Genomic DNA, 23334 nt, shown 5'->3' with positions numbered 1-23334 from the left:
GCAAAAAGTTCAGGTTTCGCAAGAAGTGGAAAAACCGGTGAGACCATCTCCATCTATGGGTGAAATTTCTAATAAACCATTTTTTTCAATTTACAGTGGATCAGATTCTGTTTTTATTATAATTAATTTTAAGCTTTTTTATGCAGTTTTTAAATGTTTAACTATTAGTAGCAAATGAAAATAAATCTTCATTTGGTAGAATTTAGTTCGTTGGAATGCTAATGCGCATTGGTTACCGCACTGAAACGTAGTACGTGAATTTGACTCCTAGATGGCGTTGTAGCGTTCTTCTTGGCCAATCTGTAATACTTTGGAGGGCCAGTCACATGACAACTGACAAGAGGAAGGGTAAATCAGCTGAGTTGTTAGATCCCGTGATTCTTGACAGCTCGCTCGTAGCTGATTTCAGTTCTTTGCAGCTTTTGACTGCAATTTGATTGTTAAGTTTTACTAAAAGCAAAATGACTGATAGTAAAATCAATTCCATGTTGATGAAATTGCCAGATGAGACTGGCAAAGGAGGTATGTTTGACTTTGTTTTTCCCTCCATTGCAATGTTTCCAAATATGATCATGTTTTTATTTTGTTTATAAGATGTTATGGCTGCTACCAGTGTGCTGCAGCAAAAAGCAAATGAAATCAGGAACAATTCCATCAATTGGCAGTCGTACCTACAGTAAGTTACCGATGAAATTCAGACAAATGTCCAATCGAATATGGACTCTGTTAGAGCTATCAAACTTCGCAAGTAGCACACAACTTTTCATTTCCAAGCTATTAATCAATCTTCAAAACTAAACATAATGTGCAATAAGCACTTTGACGTATAATTGTTTTGAAAACAGTTGAGCAGTAAGACTTTTTAAATTTCAGATCTCAGATGATTGGTGACGATGATTACCGTTTCATCACTGAATTCCTGTCATCTGATGGAAGCAAGAGAGACACACTGCTGGAGGAACAGAGGGGACAATGTGCCAAGACCTTCCTGAGTCTTCTGGAGCACATTTCCAAAGATCAAACAGTTCAGTACATCCTCACAATTATGGATGATATGATGCAGGTAATATTTCAAAATGTTACTGTGACTTTATTTTTAGAATCCATTCATGATCCTGAACCTTTTGATTTTTTTAATATAGGAAGACATGAACAGGGTTGAGATTATTCGCGAGTACGCAAAGAAGAAGCGCGAAAATGTCTGGTCGCCCTTTTTGAATCTGTTGAACCGGCCCGATGGCTTCATTCAAAACATGACCTCTCGCATCATAGCGAAATTGGCTTGCTGGTCTCGCGATCCAATGGAGGGGTCTGATTTGACCTTTTATCTGACTTGGTTGAAGGATCAACTTCAAATGCCAGGCAACGAATATGTCCAAACCACAGCTCGCTGTCTCCAGATGATGTTGCGAGATGAAAAGTATCGCTTGGTGTTTGCCGGAATGGGAGGTGTTTCCGTCCTAGCGAATATTCTGTCTGGGCGCATCAACTTCCAGGTAAGGTATTGCCAGACTTGGAATATTTCTAAAGTGACTAACACCATTTCCTTTTTGTTTACCAGATTCAATACCAGTTGTCCTTCTGTCTATGGGTGATGACTTTCAGCACTCAATTGGTGGAGCAAATGAACAAGTATAAGTTGACGTAATTTCCCCCTAGTTACTGGCTGATTATCCGCTTCCATTTCGTAAATTTCTAGACACAAAATCATTCCCATTCTGGGTGACATTCTGAACGATAGCGTCAAGGATAAGGTCACGCGCATCATTCTGGCCGTCTTCCGCAATATGATCGAGAAGCCGGAAGACGCGGCCATGATTAAGGAGAATTGTGTCGCCATGGTCCAGGCTAAAGTCCTGAAGCAATTGTCGATCCTGCAGCAACACAAATTCGACGATGAAGACATTATGGCCGACATTGAATTCCTGACAGAGAAACTTCAAGCATCTATCCAAGATTTGAGCTCCTTTGACGAATACTCGACGGAAGTCAAGGCGGGTCGCCTGGAATGGAGTCCCGTGCACAAATCGGAGCGCTTCTGGCGCGAAAACGCTCCTCGTCTTACTGAAAAGAACTACGAACTATTGAAAATGCTTGTTCACCTTCTAGAGACCAGTCGAGACACGCTGGTTCTTGCTGTGGCCTCCTATGACATCGGCGAGTTTGTCCGGCATTATCCCAGAGGAAAAAGGTGATTTTGCCTTTCAATTCCCTATCGCTGATGTTCCAACTAAATTCGGCATTGATGTTCGCCGATATTTTTAGCATCATTGAACAGCTCGGCGGTAAGCAGATGGTAATGCAACTACTTGCTCACGAAGACTCCAACGTCCGGTATGAAGCTCTGCTCGCTGTCCAAAAGCTGATGGTCCACAATTGGTTCGTATAAGTCTTAAGTCAAATCCTTCGGCCTTCAATGCATTTGTATTTTTCTATTGAATGCGCAGGGAATATTTGGGCAAGCAATTGAAGAAGGATCCCACATCTGAAAGTTCATCCACCGGTGTGAAAACTAAAGGATGAAAAAAAAGATTTAATGAAACTGGATGACATCTATTGGCATGTCGTTTCCAACTTGTTAATTTTTCACCTTGGTCATTCCTCTTTAAAATTGTGTTAATTTTGTCGAATAAGTAGCGATTGGTGTCATCTAGGTATTGCCATTTAAATATAGAAAAACAAATGTTCCGTGATGAATGATTTTTCTTTCGCTTATTTTGCACGTGACCGTTTCATCTTTCAAAGCTTTCTAAATGAAACCCAACAAAGAGTGGTTTCTAATTCAATCAATGAAATGAAACTGGATCAATTGATGTTTTGTGATCGAACATAACGCAACAGGTAAATAGACCGCGTTATGCATAGCCGTTGACTGCGCCTTCGTGATGCTCTTGCTTCATACGTCCTAAATTCGAAGAATAGGGTACGGTCGCCTATTGAAAATACGCGGACCAGGACCTTGGTTCACCGCGGCAAGGAAAAACCGAGGTGCCAGCCAAATCTAGTCGGCACGAACAACTATGGTGGGTAGTATTCAACAGAGACTCGGTGCGTTAGGTAATCGAACTAGTCTCGTCCCGAAATAGTAGTTTACGACTTTCTCGTTTAATGGACTACATTATTATGCTCGTTTATTTTGTAATAGTTTTGCAATAGAAGAGGCAAATTTGTGTTCCTAGATCTGTTATTACAAATGTGAATCCTTCCTATGCAGCGCTGGGCTCGATGTACCGTGAAATGTTCTGGGAAATGGAGAACTGGGTAAACTGAATGTAGAACCGGGAACAACTCACGAAGCGCCTATTTATTATGAGGCTATCTGAATGAAGGAATAGGAAGAATACACGAAATTTCTGTTGATAAAGTCCACAATTTTCACGAGTTCCGTTACCCGTTTGGTGGCGCCACTTGTACCATGGAAAAACCGAACCAGTTTGTTTGCCTGGAGAATTTTGAACAACGGTAGGCCTTAATTTTGTAGGACTCGCAGTGTTAGAAAGAAACGCTTGTTTATAGTAGTTTGACAGGAAACGTACCCCTCCTTACACATCACGGATATCACTGTCACTTTGAATTCTTTATTATTGTACAAATTTTAGTTTATCCCTTGTGACTTCAACGACGTGATTAGGTTGCTAACGAGGCAGCTGTTTTAACCATCCGTGGAATGGAAGGACGTTTACCGTCAGGATGATGTGACTCAGTTTTTCAGGGTCGATTGTTTGGCGAAAAATGCAAGAGGACGAATCCAATCTGGAGAATGTGGAGGCTGGATGGATGTTTAGGGGTATTTTAGGTGTAGTTTTAGGATCCATAATTATGGTACTGGCTCTGCTGATGTGTGTGTGCTTCAAAAAAACCAGAAGGTTAGATTTTTAATAGTAACAATTCATTAGCTTAGAAGTAACTGTGGCCTGACAATTGATCTCATTTCAGGGGTAGTGATGCAGAAGAACACAAGAATGGTAACCTCTTTGGGTCGTCAAGACATTCTACCGCTCTTGATACTGAATTTGAAGAGGATGGCCTTAAAGGGGCTAGAGCTACAAGTCACAGAAGATTACCCGACTTACCAGATCCTCTTCTCAACGGATCTGAAAACCCTGTTGCTCGCCACAGTAGTGTAAGGAGTAGTCAAGATACCTCTTCAGAACTTTATGCTCAGGTTGAAATCGGATCAGCTACAAACTCCTGTAAGCATAGCAAAGCAAATATTTTATCATCAGCAGATATGTAACATAATTTTCTTTGTTGCAGTTCCAGTGAATACTAATATAAGTGAAGATTCTGAGGCTGTAAGAATTTCTGCCACAAACTTTAATCCACAAACGGAAGAACCGAACGAAAATCACCCTTACGACAAAGTAAAGTCTAACCATGGGTATTCCAAAATCAAAAAGAAAGGTATCGAAACATTTATTAGTAGCAAAAAGATCTTCAAAGTAATTATTGCTTGATTTTCAATAGCCGAGAATCCATACGCGAAGGTAAAGCGTAGCGATACCATGGAGAGTGAACCTGCTGAGGCAGATGAAAACGAGACAGACACAGATAACTACGATGTGGTTTACACTATGCGTACTGTTGATGAAACGAGAAAAGTTGAGTCGTCCCCCAATGGTGGAGTTGCAGTAGGATCCAGCACCGATAATAGCGCTCCTCCTCCATTACCTTTGCCACTACGAGGCTCTCACAGTAGTTTGGCTAGTGGAGGTGAATCAGGAAGTCACGGTCCTCGGCCTCCCCCTCGAGGCAGACGTGGCCACAGTATCATTTTGAGCCATGCTTCCTCTAATGGCAACATTCATAGACCCAATAGTCTGATCTCAAGTGATCAGGATGTAGCTGGGCCTGATTCCCTTGATGGCGCCGCAGCTGTCCAGAACGACACACTTCCAGAAGCTAGGGGGGCTGGTGTGGCCCAAATTCATTTCAGTGGGGATTCTCAAACATCTCAGGATTCTAGTAAGTCTCGTCTAAAACGATTTTATCTTGTCAATCAATAGCCGATTCCTTTGGATTATAGAGGGTTACTCGAGTATAAGCGTCCGCGAGCCATTAGCCAATTTGAAAGCTCTGAATCCCGGAGGGAACGTGGGCAGACAAAGGATTGGATCGTCCTCACAACACCATCGCCAGCCTGATTCATTGGATCCGCATTACGCGACTGTGTCGGATGCCGAAGACTCGGACGAAATGTACGCGGCCATTGCCGAGTTACAGCCAATATACGACAGTGGCGCAGGATCCGATACTTACGCCAAGATAAATGACCGTTCAGAGGCTATTGCGTCCAGTAGTGGGGCTGTTGCTACGGCAGCTGCAGCCGCCGCATTAGTTGTTCAAAGCCCTGTAAGTCCCACACTACCAAACTTTCCCTCGGAAACGGAGCGGATCTGTCCCTCACCTGTCCCTCCTACGCCTCCAAGCGTAGTGTCTCTCAAGCAGCTTTCCACCGGATCAAGTCGGCTACACGGTAAGCACCGTAATGTGTGTCAATAATATTGAATCCTATAATTGAGTTTATTTTTTCCTTGACAGCCTCTACATTAAGTATTGCCAGCCAATCGTCGATCGTGGGTTCTCCCAAACCGGAAAAACGGCAGGCCAATTCACCTTTACCACCTCCACCGTTCCCGTTAGAATTGAATGACAGCCTCGATCGCTCTAGAAAATCAATGAACGTTGAAGAGATGTACGCTAAAGTAATGAAGAAGAAGGGTTTCTCCGTTCACCCGTGGGCGGTTGCATCGGGCGAAACGGGAGCTGCCAAAATACAATCTCATCGCGGATCCGTTGACCTCGGATTTCTAGTTACAAGAGATGCGGGAGAATCGTTTTCGCACAATCCAAGCCGACGAAATTCGGTCGACTCCACACCTCAGTCCATGGGCTTCGATGTTAACGAGAATGGACATCAAGGTTGTAATTCAGAGCATGCTGGCATGCGTGAAGGTCGTTAATTTCTATTGTCTTTGATAGTTTTGGAAGCTGCTGTTCAAGAATCTGTTGCAGCTGTCGTTGAGGAAGACGATGAAGAAGACGATTTTCGCTATGAAATGCTCCCCACACCGAGAAAGAATCGTATCTCAGAAACAGATCCGGGTTATGAAAAGATACAACTTAAAAGTGGCGATTCGTTTAACGACCCCCGCTACGAGCGCATTCATTTAAGGAACAACGGCGAAGTAGAACCAAACTACGAAGTCGTTGGATTCCGGTAATTATTTTAACCATCCCGAGGCTTCGTGCAGCGAACGTTAGATTTATTTCGCATTGTTTTTGCTTTTTTTTTCTCAATCTAGTAGGAAGAGGTTAAGCGAGTCTAGTGAACCCGGTTACGAAATAGTTGAACTGCACCAGAATCCAACGTCAGGATTCAGCCGACAAGACCCAAATTATGAAAGTTTACATTATTCCGTCCATCATGGTGTATCCGATCCGCCGTACGCCAGTATTGCAATCCGGGGTGACGAGTTGAAGGAAGGAGAGTTGGAGGTTATGACGGAAGAGACTACAGTTGAGCTGGTCGTCAACAATAATACGGTCGGTATCCCCGTTTATGCTCAGGTGATCAAGTCAAAGAGAGCGGTGGCGCAAACCAATGTCGTCTCCGTTCTAGAGAGTCTTCCGACTACGACCGACGAATTTCCGACGGTTCCTGTGTCACCCCGAAGCCTTGAAAATCAAGACTATTCTGTCAGCAGTAGTAGTAAGAATACGACAATCATTCGAATTAGTACTGATAACCGACCTCCTATTCATTATTTTCCCGACGACGACACCTTCGGTGTTCCCGAACAAGTCTAGCCTGAATTAACTTTATATATTTTTATACACTGAAAACAAACTAACTAAATTGATCAACAACAAAATTATGAACAAATGTGATTGGGCCTTATATGTTTGTTTAGATTTCCATTGAATTCTTGTGTACAGATTTGGCGCAATCCAAGTGCCATTGTTATATTTGCAATTTATCAAAAACTTCCAATTCGCTCGGTTTTTTTTATCTATTCCAAAATGAAACAGCACTTTTCTCTTTTTATTCAGGTGACTATATTTTCTACGATTTATCGGTTGATCGTGTAATTTTTTAGAGAAAAAAAATCCGGTTCTTTATCAATACACTTTTCAAATGTTTTATGATTCATTTAAATGCAATTGGAAAGTTCTGTCGTTTTCCGTTACCCTTTCTTTTGGTCAAACATTGCAGATGGTTATAGAGAAAGGAAAATACGGAGAAGGAGAAAGTGAATAACGAATAGAGGTAGCCTGCAGTTAATTAACGAAACCTTAAATGACCACGCTCCGTTACTTTTTCGGAGAACATAAAATAGACCCTATGCTACGCTCGTTAAAGCGACGGTCTGTAATACTGTCGGCAGTAGTGATGAATTATCTCAAAAGACTTGTTGTTACAGGGGCCATTGCAGTACGTATCCAAGGAAACCAAATGATATAATTTTTTTTACTATCTAAAAAAACTAGGTCAAACTGTTTTTACTGCAAAGACTATACTCAACGAGCTCGTTAAATTCATAATAAAGACTTATACGACTACTCAAATTTCCACAATGACGGTTCATTAGTCAGTATATAGTCAGTCAGCATATTTTAACGTCTTTATTTGGTTCTTTTCCTGTACCTTTCAAATGGGGGAGTACACTCCAGTTTGAGCCAGCGAATTCAAGCTTAATGATTAACAACATTACCAAATGTTGCAACTTACGCCTGCCGAGTGGCTTATGACGTAAAAAGACGTTAACGACTTCCGACTGGATCAAATGAATCGACCAATGCCAAACCAGTTTGTTCTGAACGGGACCCCGTTGTCTAGACTTTAGATTTTTCCAAGGCATTTGAGAACACGCAATGAAACAGCTGAATAATGTACGTGCACTCCACCAACGTTCCCATATTTGGAAGCATTACCGATTTTCCGATTATAGTTTAGCAGAAACTTGTCTGATTGGTTCTAATCTTCCCTTCTTTTCCATTTCTTGTAATCACATAAAAAATTATCTGTACAGCAGATGCATCCTATGCTTGATTAATTAGAATAAGGATAAATTTAAAATTTGAGTTCTTTTTAAATATAGGCAAAAAGGGAAGGTATTTTGGAGAGGTGTCCGACGTGGGTGTGCGAGCTCCTGTTTTAACTATTTAAATTAGTTTAACTACACAATCGGATGGACAAGAAACCGAAATAGGTTTATTTTTAAATATCAGAAGCAGCTTGGTAATATCCGTTGATCAATTAGTGCATACCTTGATACCGTGCAACCGAGTCCATTCCGAGTATTCATTAATAGAACGTTGTCCCCCTACTACGCATGGGAATCTCCAGTAGTACAGAAATCAAGTAATGTTACCCATTTAAGCGAGTACGTGATTGACACACGACACTTTCAATTACACATAATTATTTTTTTTACGAAACGCAGTTGGCGCCTGGCGTGCATGGCGCACTCTGCTTGGCGGGTGGCGCAAGAACAAAAAAAAATAAATTAAACTTGGCAACATCTATCTAACACATTGGACAGTAGATGAAAGCGTCAAACCTCCAAAATTCTGATTTTATTTGTTGAGATGTCCTAGCTGAATTATTCTAATAAAACGTAAGGAAATCATTCACTGTGGAATTTCTCTGGAATACATTAAACCTCATTCGTTCGGTCAACGTAAGTAATCGATTTCATCAGCGATGTAGTATTCCGAGGATGTCATGCTTCTGCAGACGCCATATTTAAGTTCGCAAAATTGCCTAGAAACTAAATTTTGCTAATGGTGACATGAAATCTTGATTATGAGTGAAACGTCCCTACATAACATCGTTTTCCCTTAAAATTATATGTACAGATGCCGCGTTCTAGGTATTGCAAATCCAGGTCTAGAAGCAGATCCAGATCACCAAGATCCAGGTCACGATCATGGGATAGAGGGAGAGACCGTGACAGGAAAGATAGACAGGAGAGGAGCCAAAGGAGAAAGAGCTCATACAGGTATGTCAAATTGTTATGTCTTCTTTAATCCAGGAAATGTTTATTCTATTGAGAGCAGAATACTGCCCAGATGGTTTCTTTTCGACTTTTGAGGTAGTAGACACTGACTGTGCTTCATAGAACTGTATCTAAACATATATTTAAGATAACCGCACATAGCTTTTTAACTGCCAATGCTTTGGCTTGTTTTTACAAAGTACTTTATTCATCCTTCCCGACAATCTGTGGGAGCCATTTCAATCTCTTGGAGCTCTCTTGGAGCTCACTGAAGAAATACAGTAGCAACCAAGCTCACTAGGATCAATTCAAGTGTTTTCTTTTCTATAAGTAATAACAATTTTACCATCAGGCAATTTACACCATCAGGCTTCACTTATTCAAGAAATGCTTCAATATTGTCAATCTTCTAATTTGACTCTCAGTTTGTTAAACCTTTTACTTGCTCGCCAAGAACAAACGCAAATCAATTGATTTTGGAGAGAATTGTCGTTTTCTATTCTTTTCTTTACTTTTTTTTAGTAAGATGTCGATTATATTGTCTTTAAAACTTTTTCGGTTATGGTATTCGCGAGCAGCAGATGGCGTTACGTGTCGTGGATCGGGATTCACCGTGTTATCCGCATGAAATGTTGGTTTTTAGCCAAGCCACGAAATGGCCATTGATTTTTTACTGTCTTGTTACAGCATTTGCAATCCCATATTTTTCATTGATTCTCATTACTGGCGTCCTTGGGAACACTAACAGGAGGGACAAGATGCGAATCGATAAGTAAACAGCAATAACAACGAAAAAACGCGCCATTTCAAAAATAGCCATTTCCTCCTTGTGCCAGTTTCATTGAAAACGGGGTGGGAGTCCGTTTCGTGAAAAAGAAAACAAAACTTCTCATGCCTTTTTCGTTATTCCGCATGATTTCAAGGTAGCCCTCCTCCTTCTGGTTCGTTTGGTCATGAAAAAGCCAAGAGAAACTATGGACAACACGTAGCGTGAGAGAAAGTCAAACAGGGGGGTGGGTTCGCATCCGTGAAACGTGAGAGATGGTGTACAGTCATAATGCGCCAGCGACTGGCATTGACCCACTTGGGTAAAAGACGTAAGAGCTCGAGCTGCTCACTAGCCAGCAAGTGAACGAAAGGTGTAAGTGCACCGACGGGCACAACGTGTTGACCATGATTAATTGCTGTAGATAACTGAAAAAGGGCGTCATCACAGGTAAACTCCGAAAAGCCAAACTTAGGGAGGGCTCGAGCGGCAAGGGGGAATTTCGTCACAGAGGACACCTCACGGATCCGACCAACATTTTGCATCTTATCTGCTGACCCCGTTGACACCTCGCGTCGTTTCTTTTGGGGGTCCAGCGAGCGTTCGATTTTCTTTCGTCGTACTTGACCCGCTTCATCGATGACATCGCGTCACCTTTTACAGAGTTTCTTTTTCTCATTTTTACATATTGTTTTGCAAAGCATCATTTTTTCTCTTTTTCATTTCGCTTCGTCGTTTCAAATAAACCGACTGCTTTGTTGTGTTTGTGTCGTCTAGGACGACTTGATGCGACTTTATGAAAGATTCACTTGAGCGTAGGTGCCCTTGGATGTGTCGTCTTTGTCCTCTGGGACGATTTCTATAAATACGAAATGAAGTCGCGGTCGCATCAATAATAATGGTGAATCGCTGCAGCTGCAGCAGCAGCCTCTTCTGCGTATCCCGCAGGATACCGCAGGTCGCGCATAAATTGAAGCGATGCACGTCTTAGTTACGGTGTTTTTTGCGGGTCCATGTAATAGTTTCCCTAGCTGCCTTGGTAGCGTCGATTGCCTCCAATCGCCGGTCTTGTTGTTGTGATATATTTCCCGTTCCGAGTTTACTGGAGCTAGACAACGGGTATGCAGGTCGACACGCAACAAACGCACCACTACCGCCTCTCCTCTTATCATGTAGTAGTAGTAGCTCACAGGTATACTCACATATCTCACCTACTTTTCTGTCTTCACGTTTGTCTTGAGCTATTCCCCTTTTTGAGGCCGCTCGTGTAATTCTTCTGAGCTGGTGAACCACATCACCGTAACATGCACCGTATCGTTTCTTTTGTTGCGTCCATCAACACAAGAAAAATCCCGTGAGTTTTATTTCTGTTTTGGAAGAAAATAACCCCCCCACGAAAATATCCGAAGCGTTTTTCTTTCCGTCCAAGTCCTTCCACAAGTCGAAGAGGCCAAGGGCGGAATTAGAAATAGGGATGTGTCATAATGATGCCTTGCCCGAGTATCCATCAACATCCATCAAGACACTGTTGCAGGTTGAGCGAGTAGGTCTAGTTAGCCAGTCAGCGTCTCGCAGGCAAGGACCATCATTGGTCCAACAATTACCAACAGATTGTAATAATTGTGAAGAAAAAAGGGTGTTGTCTTCACGTGTGTGTGTGCCTATGTCTATCTTGAATGCATGGTCAACTCTATGTATGATCGATTCGTCACGAGCCAAAGTGGCTATAGTAGCATCACGAATGAGGAAGCTAGCTAGCTCGCCTGGCAATGGATGTTATGCCGGTATATCCTTGAGATAGAGGCAGTACCGCGTCTTGGAACTAGTAGCTCGGGCATAGCAGCAAGCGGCCATTTGGCACATTTCCCGTTCGCTTTATGGTCTTATGTGTGTTCACGTGATAGGCGGGGGGTCTCAATTATAAATGAAAGAGACGGGTGTTTGTGAGTCATTTTCTGCCAAAATCTCGAAATGTGGCGGATGAATAATCCGCCGTTTAACCCTGACCGTTTTTCTTCAATTTTGTTTCCATATTTTTCCTGGCCGTTGTCTTCAGTCACGCCTTCGCATCCAATCCTTCCGGTGTTTCGTTTATGTCAGCCGATTGATTGTTGTTGCGCGGCCCTTGAGCACGGGTGAGAAGACCCGACAAAGCCATAAAAAAGCCATCAATTGTCAGATGCTGATAATCCTTGCCCCCTCTCGTTTAATTTATTCGCCACCATCAAGCAATTCTATGTTGTCGATATTTACAACATTCGCTGCGCTACACGATAACCCAAACTTGCAATCTTATCTGCTTACAGATTCTATTTTACAGACAAGACACGGACAACTCTTGACGGTTTCGATGTTTATACCTCTGGGTATAGAAAAAGGGAAATTCTTTTTCTTCTTCTCCTTCTTCTTTTAGTTAAATTTAAATAGAAGGCTCCACCCCCCTAGACTAAGACCAAACAAGGTGATAGGAAGGAGAAGAAGAAGAAAAATGGAAAAACTCTTTGCGGGAGATGTGCATCCTCCACGGATTTCATGATTTACCCTTGAGGCTAGACTTGAGTAAAAAGAATGTCATACTAGCAAATGCTCGTAGATGATTCTGTTGTAAGAAATATTCGGTTACTTGTTTAGATGATTGTCAAGTTCAAGGAGGTACAACTGCAAACAAAATCGGAAGAATCTGATCCTGGAATCTCTTCTTGAGTTGTGCTTGGGAGAGAAAAACAAAACTGTTTTGGGATGTAGAAACAGCTCGCCGACATTTATTTCACTGTCATTTCTTTTGTTTTGATCGTCGCTAATGCAAATGGGAACCCCCCCCCCCTCAACTTTCAAGACCACCTCCTTCTCCTAGATAAGTATCTCTGCGACTTGAACTTGCCCATCTGAAAGAAACATTGACGAGCACTTTCACTCCCGTAAAGACACACACGCACGCAAACGCATGCTGCTGCTGCTGCTGCTGCTGTAGCTGTAGCCCAGGTGTTGTCGAGTCCCGCCTACTGGTAACATTGGAAGACCAATAGCCGTTGCCCAAGAAGGAGAGTCGGGGCCGCGCCAGGTGCCTTTGGGGTAGACGGCGTGTTCTAGTGATAGCCGAGTCGCTTGGTCGATATCGTTGCATTCGGACGTGTAGTCTCCCGAATGAAGACAGACCCCGACTCGTGTCATTTTCGTCCATGTTGACGGACAAAGTCCCGCTCTGTTGGACTCGCCAAATATCCGTCGAAACAAGTGAATCTCGACCATTGCGATAGAGCCCGTTATAATCTTATCCCAGTGAACCTACTACATTTCCTGCGTGAACTAAATCCAACTCACACACACACACACACTAAAATGGTGACTTCATCGCTGACTGTACTCACCGTAGCCATGGGAGTGCTTAACATGTGAGTCTCTCTTCTTTTTCTTTCACTTTAGCCCCACTAAACCTATTGCGAAATGCTATCTCTTGAATTTTTTCGTTATGTTTTGTTTTTTGAACGAAGAAAACCAAAAAATTCTGGCGGGTATTTCGAAATTCTTTTCCCCTACTCGGCTCCTGGGTTTTTCTACGAAAGAGAATTCGGGTTCGTACCGCCTGTTTCGACATCCATCCGATGTTTGGGATGTTGAGGTTTCCTGGGCGGTAGATATCAGAAATCCATTTTATTTATTTTTCTGGGACGCGTATTCGGCAGTTTTTTCTAGAGAAATGCGATGAATGTTAATTTAGTTTGGATCCCGATTTTGAATGGGAATCACATTAAATAATTGTCCGCTTAGTAGTTTGGATTGCATGGGATCATGTTTATCGGGCAACCGGGTCCAGTACCGCCCGCGGACTCAACTCCCCGACACCAACGGTCGCTACTTAATCAGGTGACAACTCATAAAAATAGAACCACACCACTACAACAACAAGAGCAACCGTCACTTTGACTACGGTGGCGCCAGCCATAGCTGCAATTCTGAAAAATCGACAAAAAAAAAAAGACTGGATCGATTGATGGATTACAATGCTTTAGATTTTTAATTCTTGAAGGCCATCCGCTGTGTGTCTGCGTGTGTTAAAAGGGTCTCTTTTTTCTTTTGTTTTCATCTCCTTTTTGTGTTTTGTCAAGCTCGTTGTTTGTTGTTGGGTGTTGCCCATTTAAAAAAAAACTGGATGCTGTATAGCGATGGTGTGTCTCCCCTTTAGTCTCGAATGATTTATTTTGAAGAAAAGACACCCAAAATGTATTTTCGTTACTTAGACGTTTTGGCTGTCGAATATTATTTCGGTCCGTTTGTAATGGCTCGAAGGTCGGGGTTGGAGGCATTGCAGACTTGTTATCGTGCCTTTTTGATTGCGATGACGATTGAGAGAGACCATCCAAGGGCGCTATCGAGCCTCATAAAGTGTTTCATCTGATTTCAATGGAAAAAGAAAAAAATTTCGTCTTAGATTCATTCGTTTTCCACACAGAAAGAGAAATGTAATGGAAAAATGAGACAAGCGGGTTTTCACAGCTTTCATTCTCTCCCAGTCACCTTGAATTCGGAATTAGATTCAGAAAAAACGGCGAGCACACACAAGTCTCTCTCTCTCTTCAAGCAGAGACACTGGGAGAGATACTGGAGACTGGTTTCTCGTCGTCTTTCACTCACTCTTGAGTGGCTCCTAATCTTTCTTCTTTTTTTATAGGCAAAGGAATCTTTTTATTTTTTCCCTTCTCTCAATTCAGGGAGTAATTGCGTGAAAATGGACTGCGACGCAATGTCACTTTTGCTGCTCTCACTTTTTTCGTAAAGGGCAGAATTGTTTCTTTGAATGGATTTTTAAAGACCGTGTCACGTCAGAAATGTTGAATTTGTGAACATTGGGAGCAGAAGAATTGACCGAATTTCACTTCTGCTGTCAGTTGAATTTGTCCAAAGAAATTGTTGATGTAAACAAGGTTGTTCTTGTTTTCTAATCGGGCAATAGTGGCATGGTCAAAAGATGTTGGATTACTCTTTTCTATCTCACTAATAATATTCCCGGTTATTAAAAAAGAAAAAAAAAAAGAGAAACCATTTTCTCTTGTCGTTTTACCAGCCAACTGCAAGGTTTTTTTTTCTCTCTCTTTTTCTTCGAAGGCATAGGGTTATCAGTGTTATCACTCCTTCTACCCCGAGGCCAGAACTCACGATCTACGGTTTTCGTGTGTGTCTAGGGTGTGTAGAGAAAAGTCAGGAGAAACCCCTTGGTCATTTCGGATTGCCTTATTTAGAGAGAATGAAAGAGAGAGAGAGACGATCGGTCGTAAAAAGACTAGCTTCAGCGTTGTTTGGTATGTAGGGAGCATGAGAGAGTGTGGATGGTAGGCGAAGAAGATGAAGGAAGGAAGGAAAGTAAACAATAAAAATATTGGACGATGTAATACGCTAGAAACTAACTAACCAGCAACAAAAGGGACGTCCATCGTCGTCCAGTTTGGTCCGGTTGGGCTACCCCCACACGCGCCAATGATGAAAAAAAAAGGCAACAAATCCTTTTTGACGATAAAGAAAAGAGGAAAAATAGGTTCATTGATTTCGACTAAGGAACCGCCATCTCGGCGAATGCAACTTGGCCGTCATTAAGCAGATAGTGAAACGACTGGCGGCAGGCACTTATACAGAATACCTCTTTTGGATTGGGAGATTTCGAGTGTTTGTTCGGTGTCGAAAAAGGCTTGTAAAGTACAAGTCAAAAGAATCGGATAGCAGCTGATGGAAATGGAGAGCAAAATTCATAAATATTAATTAGCTCAGTGATCAAAGTTATATCCATTCCCAAGGAAAAGAAAAAAAGTGGGGATTTGGAAACTGAACTGGTTCTCATAGTTTGTGCGATTTAATTTGTGGTTGAGGCCCCGTTGCTATTGTTAACAGTTTGGGTTTTTCTTTATTATGATCAAATCGGTGCCTGCGGTGGTTGGACGAGTTCGTCAAAAATTTTGGACATGAATAAAAATCCGGCGACAGACTTCTTTTTATTCCTCAATATCAGAATAATCTTGTGGGCACGTCTGTCTCCATATTGAAAAATCAGCCACCCAGCTGAAAATCCCTTTATGTAGAAAGTCAACCTGTGATATCATCCCATGAAATATGACCAAGGCCAATTCTAAATCGGATAACAACATACAAAAAAAGAGGGAACGACACAATCCATGTTTGTTGGCCCCGCCAGGTTTTTACAGAGAGTCTTCTTGCAAGAGTATTCCATTTCCAAAAGGGATGATGGATCGACCTCATCGGGTTGAACGAAACTTGTGAACAATAGAGAAAAAGAAACTGATTTGTGTTGTTATTGTGTGTGTCCTTTGTGCAGTGGTAGTCGGCATCAAAGACGTCACGACAACCGAGACAGCAGTTTGGGCAGCTCGTTTCGTCGAAAGCATTCGACTAGGTCGCCATCGACGGGCGAAGCCGGCGGGACCGGAGCGTCCGGTTCGGAAAGGAGACGGGAGCGGAGGCAGAGGAGAGAGAGGAAACCGCTGGAACAACAGTCGACGACCACGACGACAGCCGTCCATCGCCGTTCCCCTCATCACGTCTCACCCATCCAGGTGGGTTTCCCTTTTTTGTTTCACTTTCTTGTTGTTTTTGTTGTTGTTTTTTTAACTTCTATTTATTATCTGGTTTATTCATTAGTTAATTGCATTAAGTTAAGTTTGTTTCACTCTCAATCTCCATTTGAAATCATCCACCCATTTTCATCCAAACGTCAAACTGATAGGAAAAAAACTCCAAGGATCAATTGTGACTCGCCTTTATCAAATTACCGCCATAATTGAATCGCAACTTTTTGTGAAATTAAATGCAAAAAGTTACATTTCGTCACGCCCACGTCTTGTAAGACACGAGGCATTCAGGATGTAATCTGTTAAGTCGTGCATCAAGGATTTCTTCTTTATTTTGCCGTGTGTTTTTATTTTTATTTTGCAAAAAGAAATATTGTTGTCTACTAGTGAGACATGGATACGTTTCCAATTGTGAGGCCATGGGAGGGGTTTCCATCTGGTCGGGTCTGGTTTCCTTCTATGGTATCTTATGTCATTTGAGACTAGGCTATCTAATCTTCGCTCAATCTGGGGTATTATACAGGGGATACAAGTTCAGTATTATACCAAATAAATGACCAAAAGGGGATTTTCAGATTGGGCGGATACATTCCATCGGATTTAGGAATCGAAAGCTATCGTACCATATTGATCGATGCACGTTGGTTGAGTTTTACGTAAACGTTTGAAACGGATTTGGATGAATTTGGGTAGTTTGATCAAGGGTAAGTTATCTTAAAACCATTAACACAACGCCGCATTGGCGTGAAACACAAAGATGGCCATTTTGGTTCGAAAACGAGAAACTCGCATCGATTACGACGAAATAAAGACTGTACAAATTAAAAACAAAAATATAGCCGCTCTCGAACCAATTTCACTTAGTGTATTTGCTACTTGCGTGCTTGTGTAAATGACGTTTTTCTACTTTTATTTTTGATCTCGATTATTTTTTTTTGTATTCTTATACAATTGTTACGTCACAACTTTTGTTTTTAGTTGGTATTGCATGATCGCTATATAGACTACTTCGTTTAGTCTCAATAAATATAGATTAAGAATAAGACATCCAAAATATTCCTGTAAAGGAAACAAAATATCAAAAATATCGAGGACGAGATCGCCATTGTCTTTGGTCTCTTTCTCCTTCCTCTATGGGTTCTTTCGTTGCTCGCGTCCGTCCATCCGCCCCCGATCCATTGAACACACGGCCACTGCGCGCGATTCCATTCGGGTCTTTTCGCCTCCGCCGTCGCCCCTGCCGCGCGCCCGTTCGTTCAACCACCGCCACCACCACCACGATGATGATGATGATGAATTGTTTGCTGGTGCCTTTGGTTTCGGTGTTTCCGTTCGACTTTGATGACGACTGCCGTCCCTGTGTGCCGTGCCCAATCAACCAACCAACCAACCAACCAACTGCGCGAATAGAGTTCCCGTGCCCCATCGGTGGAGGACGACGAAGACGGACATCTTCTTTACCGAAATGGCGACATTCTCCAGAATCGATGTTCGTTTGCCATTGCTACACACAAAAACAAAACCCTATTAACACTACCACAAAGACAGAACCATTTTTTTTTTTTTTTTTTTATCTATTTTTATTTATCAATTTCAATGTAGAAAAAGTCTCGTAACAACCAATTATCAAACCTACGGGAGAGTGGGGGTTCATTTATTTCTAGGAAACGATTTTTATTCAATTGCTTCAATTATTTTATTCTTTTTTTTTTTAAATTTGATTGATTGCTTATTCCTGTTTTGATTTCAAAAAGATAATTGATTGCTGGGTTTCCCTATAATAACATTTGAAAAAAGAGAAATCGATAGACAACTAGAATTGGCATTTGAAATCAAGTGCTCAAAACTGATTGCCGTTTGTTTGATCGAAATCGAAAAGATTTGAAAGTGGAATCGTTAAAGTTTAAGTGGATGTTTGTCGTCATTATCTTGACGTTGTTTTTTTGTCGTTTTTGTCACAATTTCAGATCGAGTGCAGGCCACCCTGGGCGAGGGCACCTTTGGTAAAGTGGTCAAAGTCAAAGACGTGACCAAATCCAGGTATGTTCCTCTTCTTCTTTTATTTCAAAGTTTATTTGCGTCATTCTTGGCTGCGTCTCTCGCATTTTGATGCATTTCGTCTAAAATTACAAGCAGTTTGGCTCTTTTTTTGTACAGCTGCAGCAGACGTGTTATTATATAGTTTACCATAATACTTAACGACCTTTTGTTGTTGGTCTTCTTTTAAAATAAAGACTTTTGTTGATGTTGTTTTTAAAATGATCCGCACAAAAAATTCACAGGGACGAGAGCTTCGCCTTAAAGATTATCAAGAATGTCGAGAAATATCGTGAGGCGGCCAAACTGGAGATCAACGTGCTGGAAAAGTTGGATCGCAAAGATCCCGAAGGCAAATTGTAAGTGGCCGTTTGAAGTTATTAAGATGTCTGGGCCGTGGAAGATTCTGCTGTTCATCTGTTATTGTAGTTTTTAAAAAAACGTTTTTCTGGTTTCTCTTTCCTTTTGTAGCCTCTGCGTCAAGATGTTGGACTGGTTCGATTATCACGGCCACATGTGCATCGCCTTTGAAATGCTGGGCCTTTCCGTCTTTGATTTCCTGGTCAGTTTTCGCAATTTTTTAAATTGTATTTTGGCTTTCCAATTTCTCCAACTTTCTAATCGAATTGGATCGAATTTGATGAAACACAGAAGGACAACAACTACCAGCCGTACTCGTTGGATCAGGTGCGTCACATCGGCTACCAGTTGTCGTACGCCGTTCGATTCCTGCACGACAACAAGTTGACCCACACGGACTTGAAGCCCGAAAACATTCTCTTTGTCGACTCGGACTTTGACATCTCCTACAACCCCAAAAAGGTGATCCATGCGAATATCTCTAATTTCTCTGTCAAACAATTGACGACGAGTGACGGATCGCACATTTCTAATCGAAAGATGGAATCTCCTTTTATTGTGAAAAAACAAAAAAAAACCCTCGGTGCTGCTATAAGGCGTCGTGACGGCGACGGCCCTGATTCTCCAATCTTTTTTGGCTCCCGTCCCGGCGACGCCATTCACCTTCACTTTTTTATTTCATTGGGTCGTTTCGTTGTTTTTCTATCGGGCCACTCGGCGACTCTTTTTTTTTTTTCACTTGGGTTATTATTATTAAACTTTATGCAATTTCTTTCTTTCTTTCGTTCTATGTGTGTGTGTTTCACCTTGGCTGGAAAACAGAAAAGGGATTACAGGCGAGTGAAAAGGACGGACGTGCGACTGATTGATTTCGGCAGCGCCACTTTCGACCACGAACATCACAGCACCATCGTCTCGACCCGCCACTACCGCGCACCCGAAGTCATTCTCGGTAAGACACAATCATGTCATGTGCCACAAGACATAAGACAAGTTCAAATAATTAACGACTGCCATTGGTTGTTGCCGGACGTGTAGAATTGGGATGGGCGCAGCCGTGCGATGTCTGGTCGGTTGGCTGCATCCTCTTTGAACTTTACTTGGGCGTGACCCTCTTTCAGACCCACGATAATCGTGAACATTTGGCCATGATGGAGCGCATTCTCGGTCCCATCCCCTACAGGTATGATCCAGCACTTGATGATCCAACTGCTGGTTGACATTTTGCTTGATTTAATTCGTTTGTTGTTTGATGCAGAATGGGAAGGAAGACCAAGACCAAGTATTTCTACCACGGCCGGTTGGACTGGGACGAAAAGAGTTCGGCCGGTCGCTACGTCCGTGAAAACTGCAAGCCGCTGAAACGCTATCAAGTGTCGGATGAAGAGGACCACGTCCTCCTCTTTGACTTGATCCAGCGGATGCTCGAGTACGAGCCGTCGCAGCGGATCGCCTTGACGGAAGCTCTCAAACATCCGTTCTTCGACAAGATCGCGCCTCACCTTCGCCTAGGAGCCGACCGAGTGGACCGTGAACGCAGTCATTCGCTCTCCAGATGACTGACGATGTCATCCGTGTGATGTGGAGAATTTATTAAATTGAAAATTGCGTTGAATAATTGCCCCCCTTATTGAACTTTTCTCTTATATCCTACACGCCCCTCCTCCCCCTCCCCTTTAGCCCATCACTCCGCCTAACTTCTTCTAAATACCAACTCCGTTTTTTACTATTTTTCGTTGTCCAATTTTTGTCTCTCGTTACTCACAGGCAGGCCGGACACAGGGGATTAGACACTAAAACAAAACAAAAGAGAATGTCGGAAGAGTCTCCCAATGTTTCGGTTGGCAAAAAGACAAAAAAGAGACAAACTGAACTGAAATGTTTATTCCTTTTTTGGAACCCTGACCGCCCCCATACAATTTTGTTTAGGAAAACTTTTGTTTCTGTTGTTTTTTTTTCTTCAACTTTCGCTGAAATGTTTCGACCACAAGATGATACGCGGTGAAACACGATGGCGATTGTTTGTTTGTGTGTGTAAAAGCCCTGACAAGCCAAGCGCGACAATTAAGGACATCAAATGAAATTGGTGATTGAGAGAGAAAAAAGATTCAAATCTGCTCCTCGTTGTCTCCTGCTGATGCTGTTGCCGTTCGTGTGGGATTAGGAAAGAACGTGACTTGCTCCTCCTCGTCGATCCTCTCCTTCTGCCCCTACTCCACACATCCATCGTAAATAAAAAAACTATTAAAGGAAATATTTGAATTGACATAATCTTTCACAAGTCCCAACTCTACAACTACTAGATGATTCCCACTTTGCGAATTTCTTTTTCCTTTCTTGCCAGTCCTTGATTTAGTCATGAACTGTAATAGCTAATTATCAAACGCGACTTCCAATTTTGTTTTTGTTTTTCTCTCTTTGGTTCTGTCACTTCTGTGCCGGACAGCCGTGATGTTCGCTTGACGATCGACGTTTTTTCCTTATTATTATTATTTTTCTTATTTTTTTTTATTTTTTTTTCATTTGTTTGTGTGTGTCACATCACCTTTACAACTTCCCCCCATGTGTTTCCTCGTCGACGACTATGAATAATAATTGAGTAAAAACAATTGATGAATAAAATACTTGGAAAACTGAAATCATTTGATTTGTTATTATAGCGAAGATGTTTGCACTTTGCAATCGCTACTGGTTTCGTGGCACTTATTTCTTAAGCATTTTACGTAATGCCCTGTTATAATTGACAACGAAGTAAGCGGTAGCCTCTTCTTTCAAATACTCAATCTATACGCAATTCGTAATCTTGAAAACCTATTGGGGTAATAAGCCGGTATGGTGAGTTCATACGTATATTGTTCATTATGTATAATTTTCGATAGGAATTCTATCCCAGACGAAGCTGTCCCGCACACATTCCGACAAGACGGCGCCGTCCTATCAGAGTAATACGCAGAACTTTGGAAATCCAAGGGTTTCGTTATTTTATGCGTTTTTTAATAACCTTTTTATGATGCGCATATTGATAAGACGTGGTAAAGAAGAAAATGACGAATCGGAAATAACAACGTCCTATTCATTGTTAAATGTAACTATGATAAGAATAAATTGAAGTGATTTAAATAATGTATAATAATATAGGTAAAAAGGAAATCATGGACTGTGCACAGGGCCTTAATTGGATGACATAACGGTAGTGGTAGGTGATCCGCAGGAGTTAGTCGTCCGGCTTTCAGAAGTCAACTTTGGAGCGTGAGAGCAATTAGCCGAAACACCAGAGTTCAAAGAGTTACGATCTATATGGTAGGCGACTGGGCGTCCTTCATAGCAACAGGATGTCTAATCCGTCGGTAGGTGATTTTCTAAGTGAGATGCGTTTTTTAATGATGAGAAGACATGGTATATTGATGGAGCCATACAAGTTATTTATACACACTGTATGGGTACTAGTACACCGCTGGGAGGCGAAAATCTCGAAATGAATTCAATTTATAGTCCCTGAATTTGCATTTCTATTTCTATTATAGTCCATTTAACTGCATTAATTCACTTTATGTCTTTTCAGAAATTGCTTTTGGTTTCATTTCAGTTATCATATTGGGTGGTGGTTGTTTTTTTTTTTCAAGGGAGTCTGGGCAATTTTCCCAAGGTTTTCTTTGGATCTTTGTTCGTTCAAAATCCTTTTTTCTTTAACCTTTACCTTTTTCTTTCGTTTACTTTTCCTGACCCTTCCCTCTCTGCATTGCATCACAAAATTTGTAACTTCCAGGGGACTGGTGACAATATGGGGTTAGGGATGGTATAATATCAGTAGTTAGATTTAGTTAGTTAGAGAGGGTAGTGCCTCGCAGTCCTGTGCTTACACGTGCTATAATGTCTTATTTTTTATATAAAAGTTTTTACGCAACTTTAAGTAATTAGTGGTTATTACTTATTACGGTAAGGGCACTATCAGTGGAGGATGGGCGGTTTTCCTCAATTTTTGTTCGTTGAAATAAAATTCTTTTATCATTTCTTTTTTCTTTTGTTTACTTTTCCCGACCCTTCCTCAACATTTGCAAATTCCATGGGACTGGTGACATTCATTGGGGATGGTAAAATACCATCAGTTTGATTGAGTTAGTTATTGAGGGTAGTGCTTTGCAGTCGTGTGTTTACACGTGTATTTCTCTACAATGTGTTACTTTTTCATCAAAGTTGTTACACAACTTTCAAAGTAAATGTTCTAAAGGTGACTAATTTTACACGCGTCATGTGAATGGAAATTGCGGCAAAGGTGATTGTAGACGGCGCGTGCTAATCAATCTTGGATTTCGTGGACATCTGAATCAATTTTCGGTAAGTCGTGAATCATCATTTGTGTTATTCAGTAGTCGCTAGCTCAAAGTTCACCGAAAAATCCCGACCATTTCCCAATGGGTTATTCCAAGTATTGCGCATTTGTCCCGAGTATTTCGGCGAACATTTTTGAAATTAATTTGTACGAACGTGGACACTTTTGATGAAATTTTGGTAGAACCCATTAGGTAACCCGCTATTACCACCACTCTGACAAAAAAAAAAGAAAGAAAAGATTTGACGCCATTGGCTAATTATA

General features: G+C 41.7%; 2 protein-coding genes across 5 annotated transcripts; both read left to right on the top strand.

Moving 5' to 3' along the window:
* The first annotated feature begins 225 nt into the window (after positions 1-225).
* Positions 226-7144, top strand: LOC124349136. The gene is given in 16 exon segments (XM_046799652.1): positions 226-522; positions 595-676; positions 874-1063; positions 1143-1496; positions 1562-1632; positions 1700-2191; positions 2266-2379; positions 3713-3728; positions 3730-3866; positions 3937-4193; positions 4258-4404; positions 4468-4965; positions 5027-5476; positions 5542-5922; positions 5983-6220; positions 6306-7144. Coding segments are annotated over 16 exon segments (3993 nt in total). The 5' UTR covers positions 226-461; the 3' UTR covers positions 6811-7144.
* Positions 7145-8526: 1382 nt separating this feature from the next.
* On the top strand, positions 8527-21379 carry LOC124348977 (serine/threonine-protein kinase Doa-like). Of its 4 annotated transcripts, XM_046799408.1 has the most exons (11): positions 8527-8684; positions 8863-9005; positions 16091-16328; positions 17754-17832; positions 18311-18383; positions 18626-18739; positions 18852-18942; positions 19032-19202; positions 19563-19692; positions 19779-19923; positions 19999-21379. In XM_046799408.1, exons 2-11 carry the CDS (start codon positions 8863-8865, stop codon positions 20297-20299), a joined length of 1485 nt encoding a protein of 494 aa, XP_046655364.1. In that variant the 5' UTR covers positions 8527-8684; the 3' UTR covers positions 20300-21379. The 4 variants fall into 4 exon arrangements, with proteins under 4 accessions (XP_046655364.1, XP_046655367.1, XP_046655368.1 ...); XM_046799411.1 differs by lacking the exons at positions 8527-8684; positions 8863-9005 and adding an exon at positions 10832-10960; XM_046799412.1 differs by lacking the exons at positions 8527-8684; positions 8863-9005 and adding an exon at positions 12851-13160.
* The last annotated feature ends 1955 nt before the right edge of the window (positions 21380-23334 follow it).

This window comes from Daphnia pulicaria, chromosome 7 (genome assembly GCF_021234035.1).
Source record: "Daphnia pulicaria isolate SC F1-1A chromosome 7, SC_F0-13Bv2, whole genome shotgun sequence".
Classification (NCBI taxonomy): Eukaryota; Metazoa; Arthropoda; class Branchiopoda; order Diplostraca; family Daphniidae; genus Daphnia; species Daphnia pulicaria.
The sequence above is the reverse complement of the archived record's forward strand: the minus strand, read 5'-3'. Positions and strand labels throughout refer to the sequence as shown.

Bases quoted from the DNA above. Each gene is read 5' to 3' on its own strand.
- LOC124348977 (XM_046799408.1), top strand. From the start codon at position 8,863: ATGCCGCGTTCTAGGTATTGCAAATCCAGGTCTAGAAGCAGATCCAGA. The intron at 16,329-17,753 runs GTGGGTTTCCCT...CTGCGCGAATAG, and splicing joins ATCACGTCTCACCCATCCAG to AGTTCCCGTGCCCCATCGGT. The intron at 19,693-19,778 runs GTAAGACACAAT...CCGGACGTGTAG, and splicing joins CGCACCCGAAGTCATTCTCG to AATTGGGATGGGCGCAGCCG.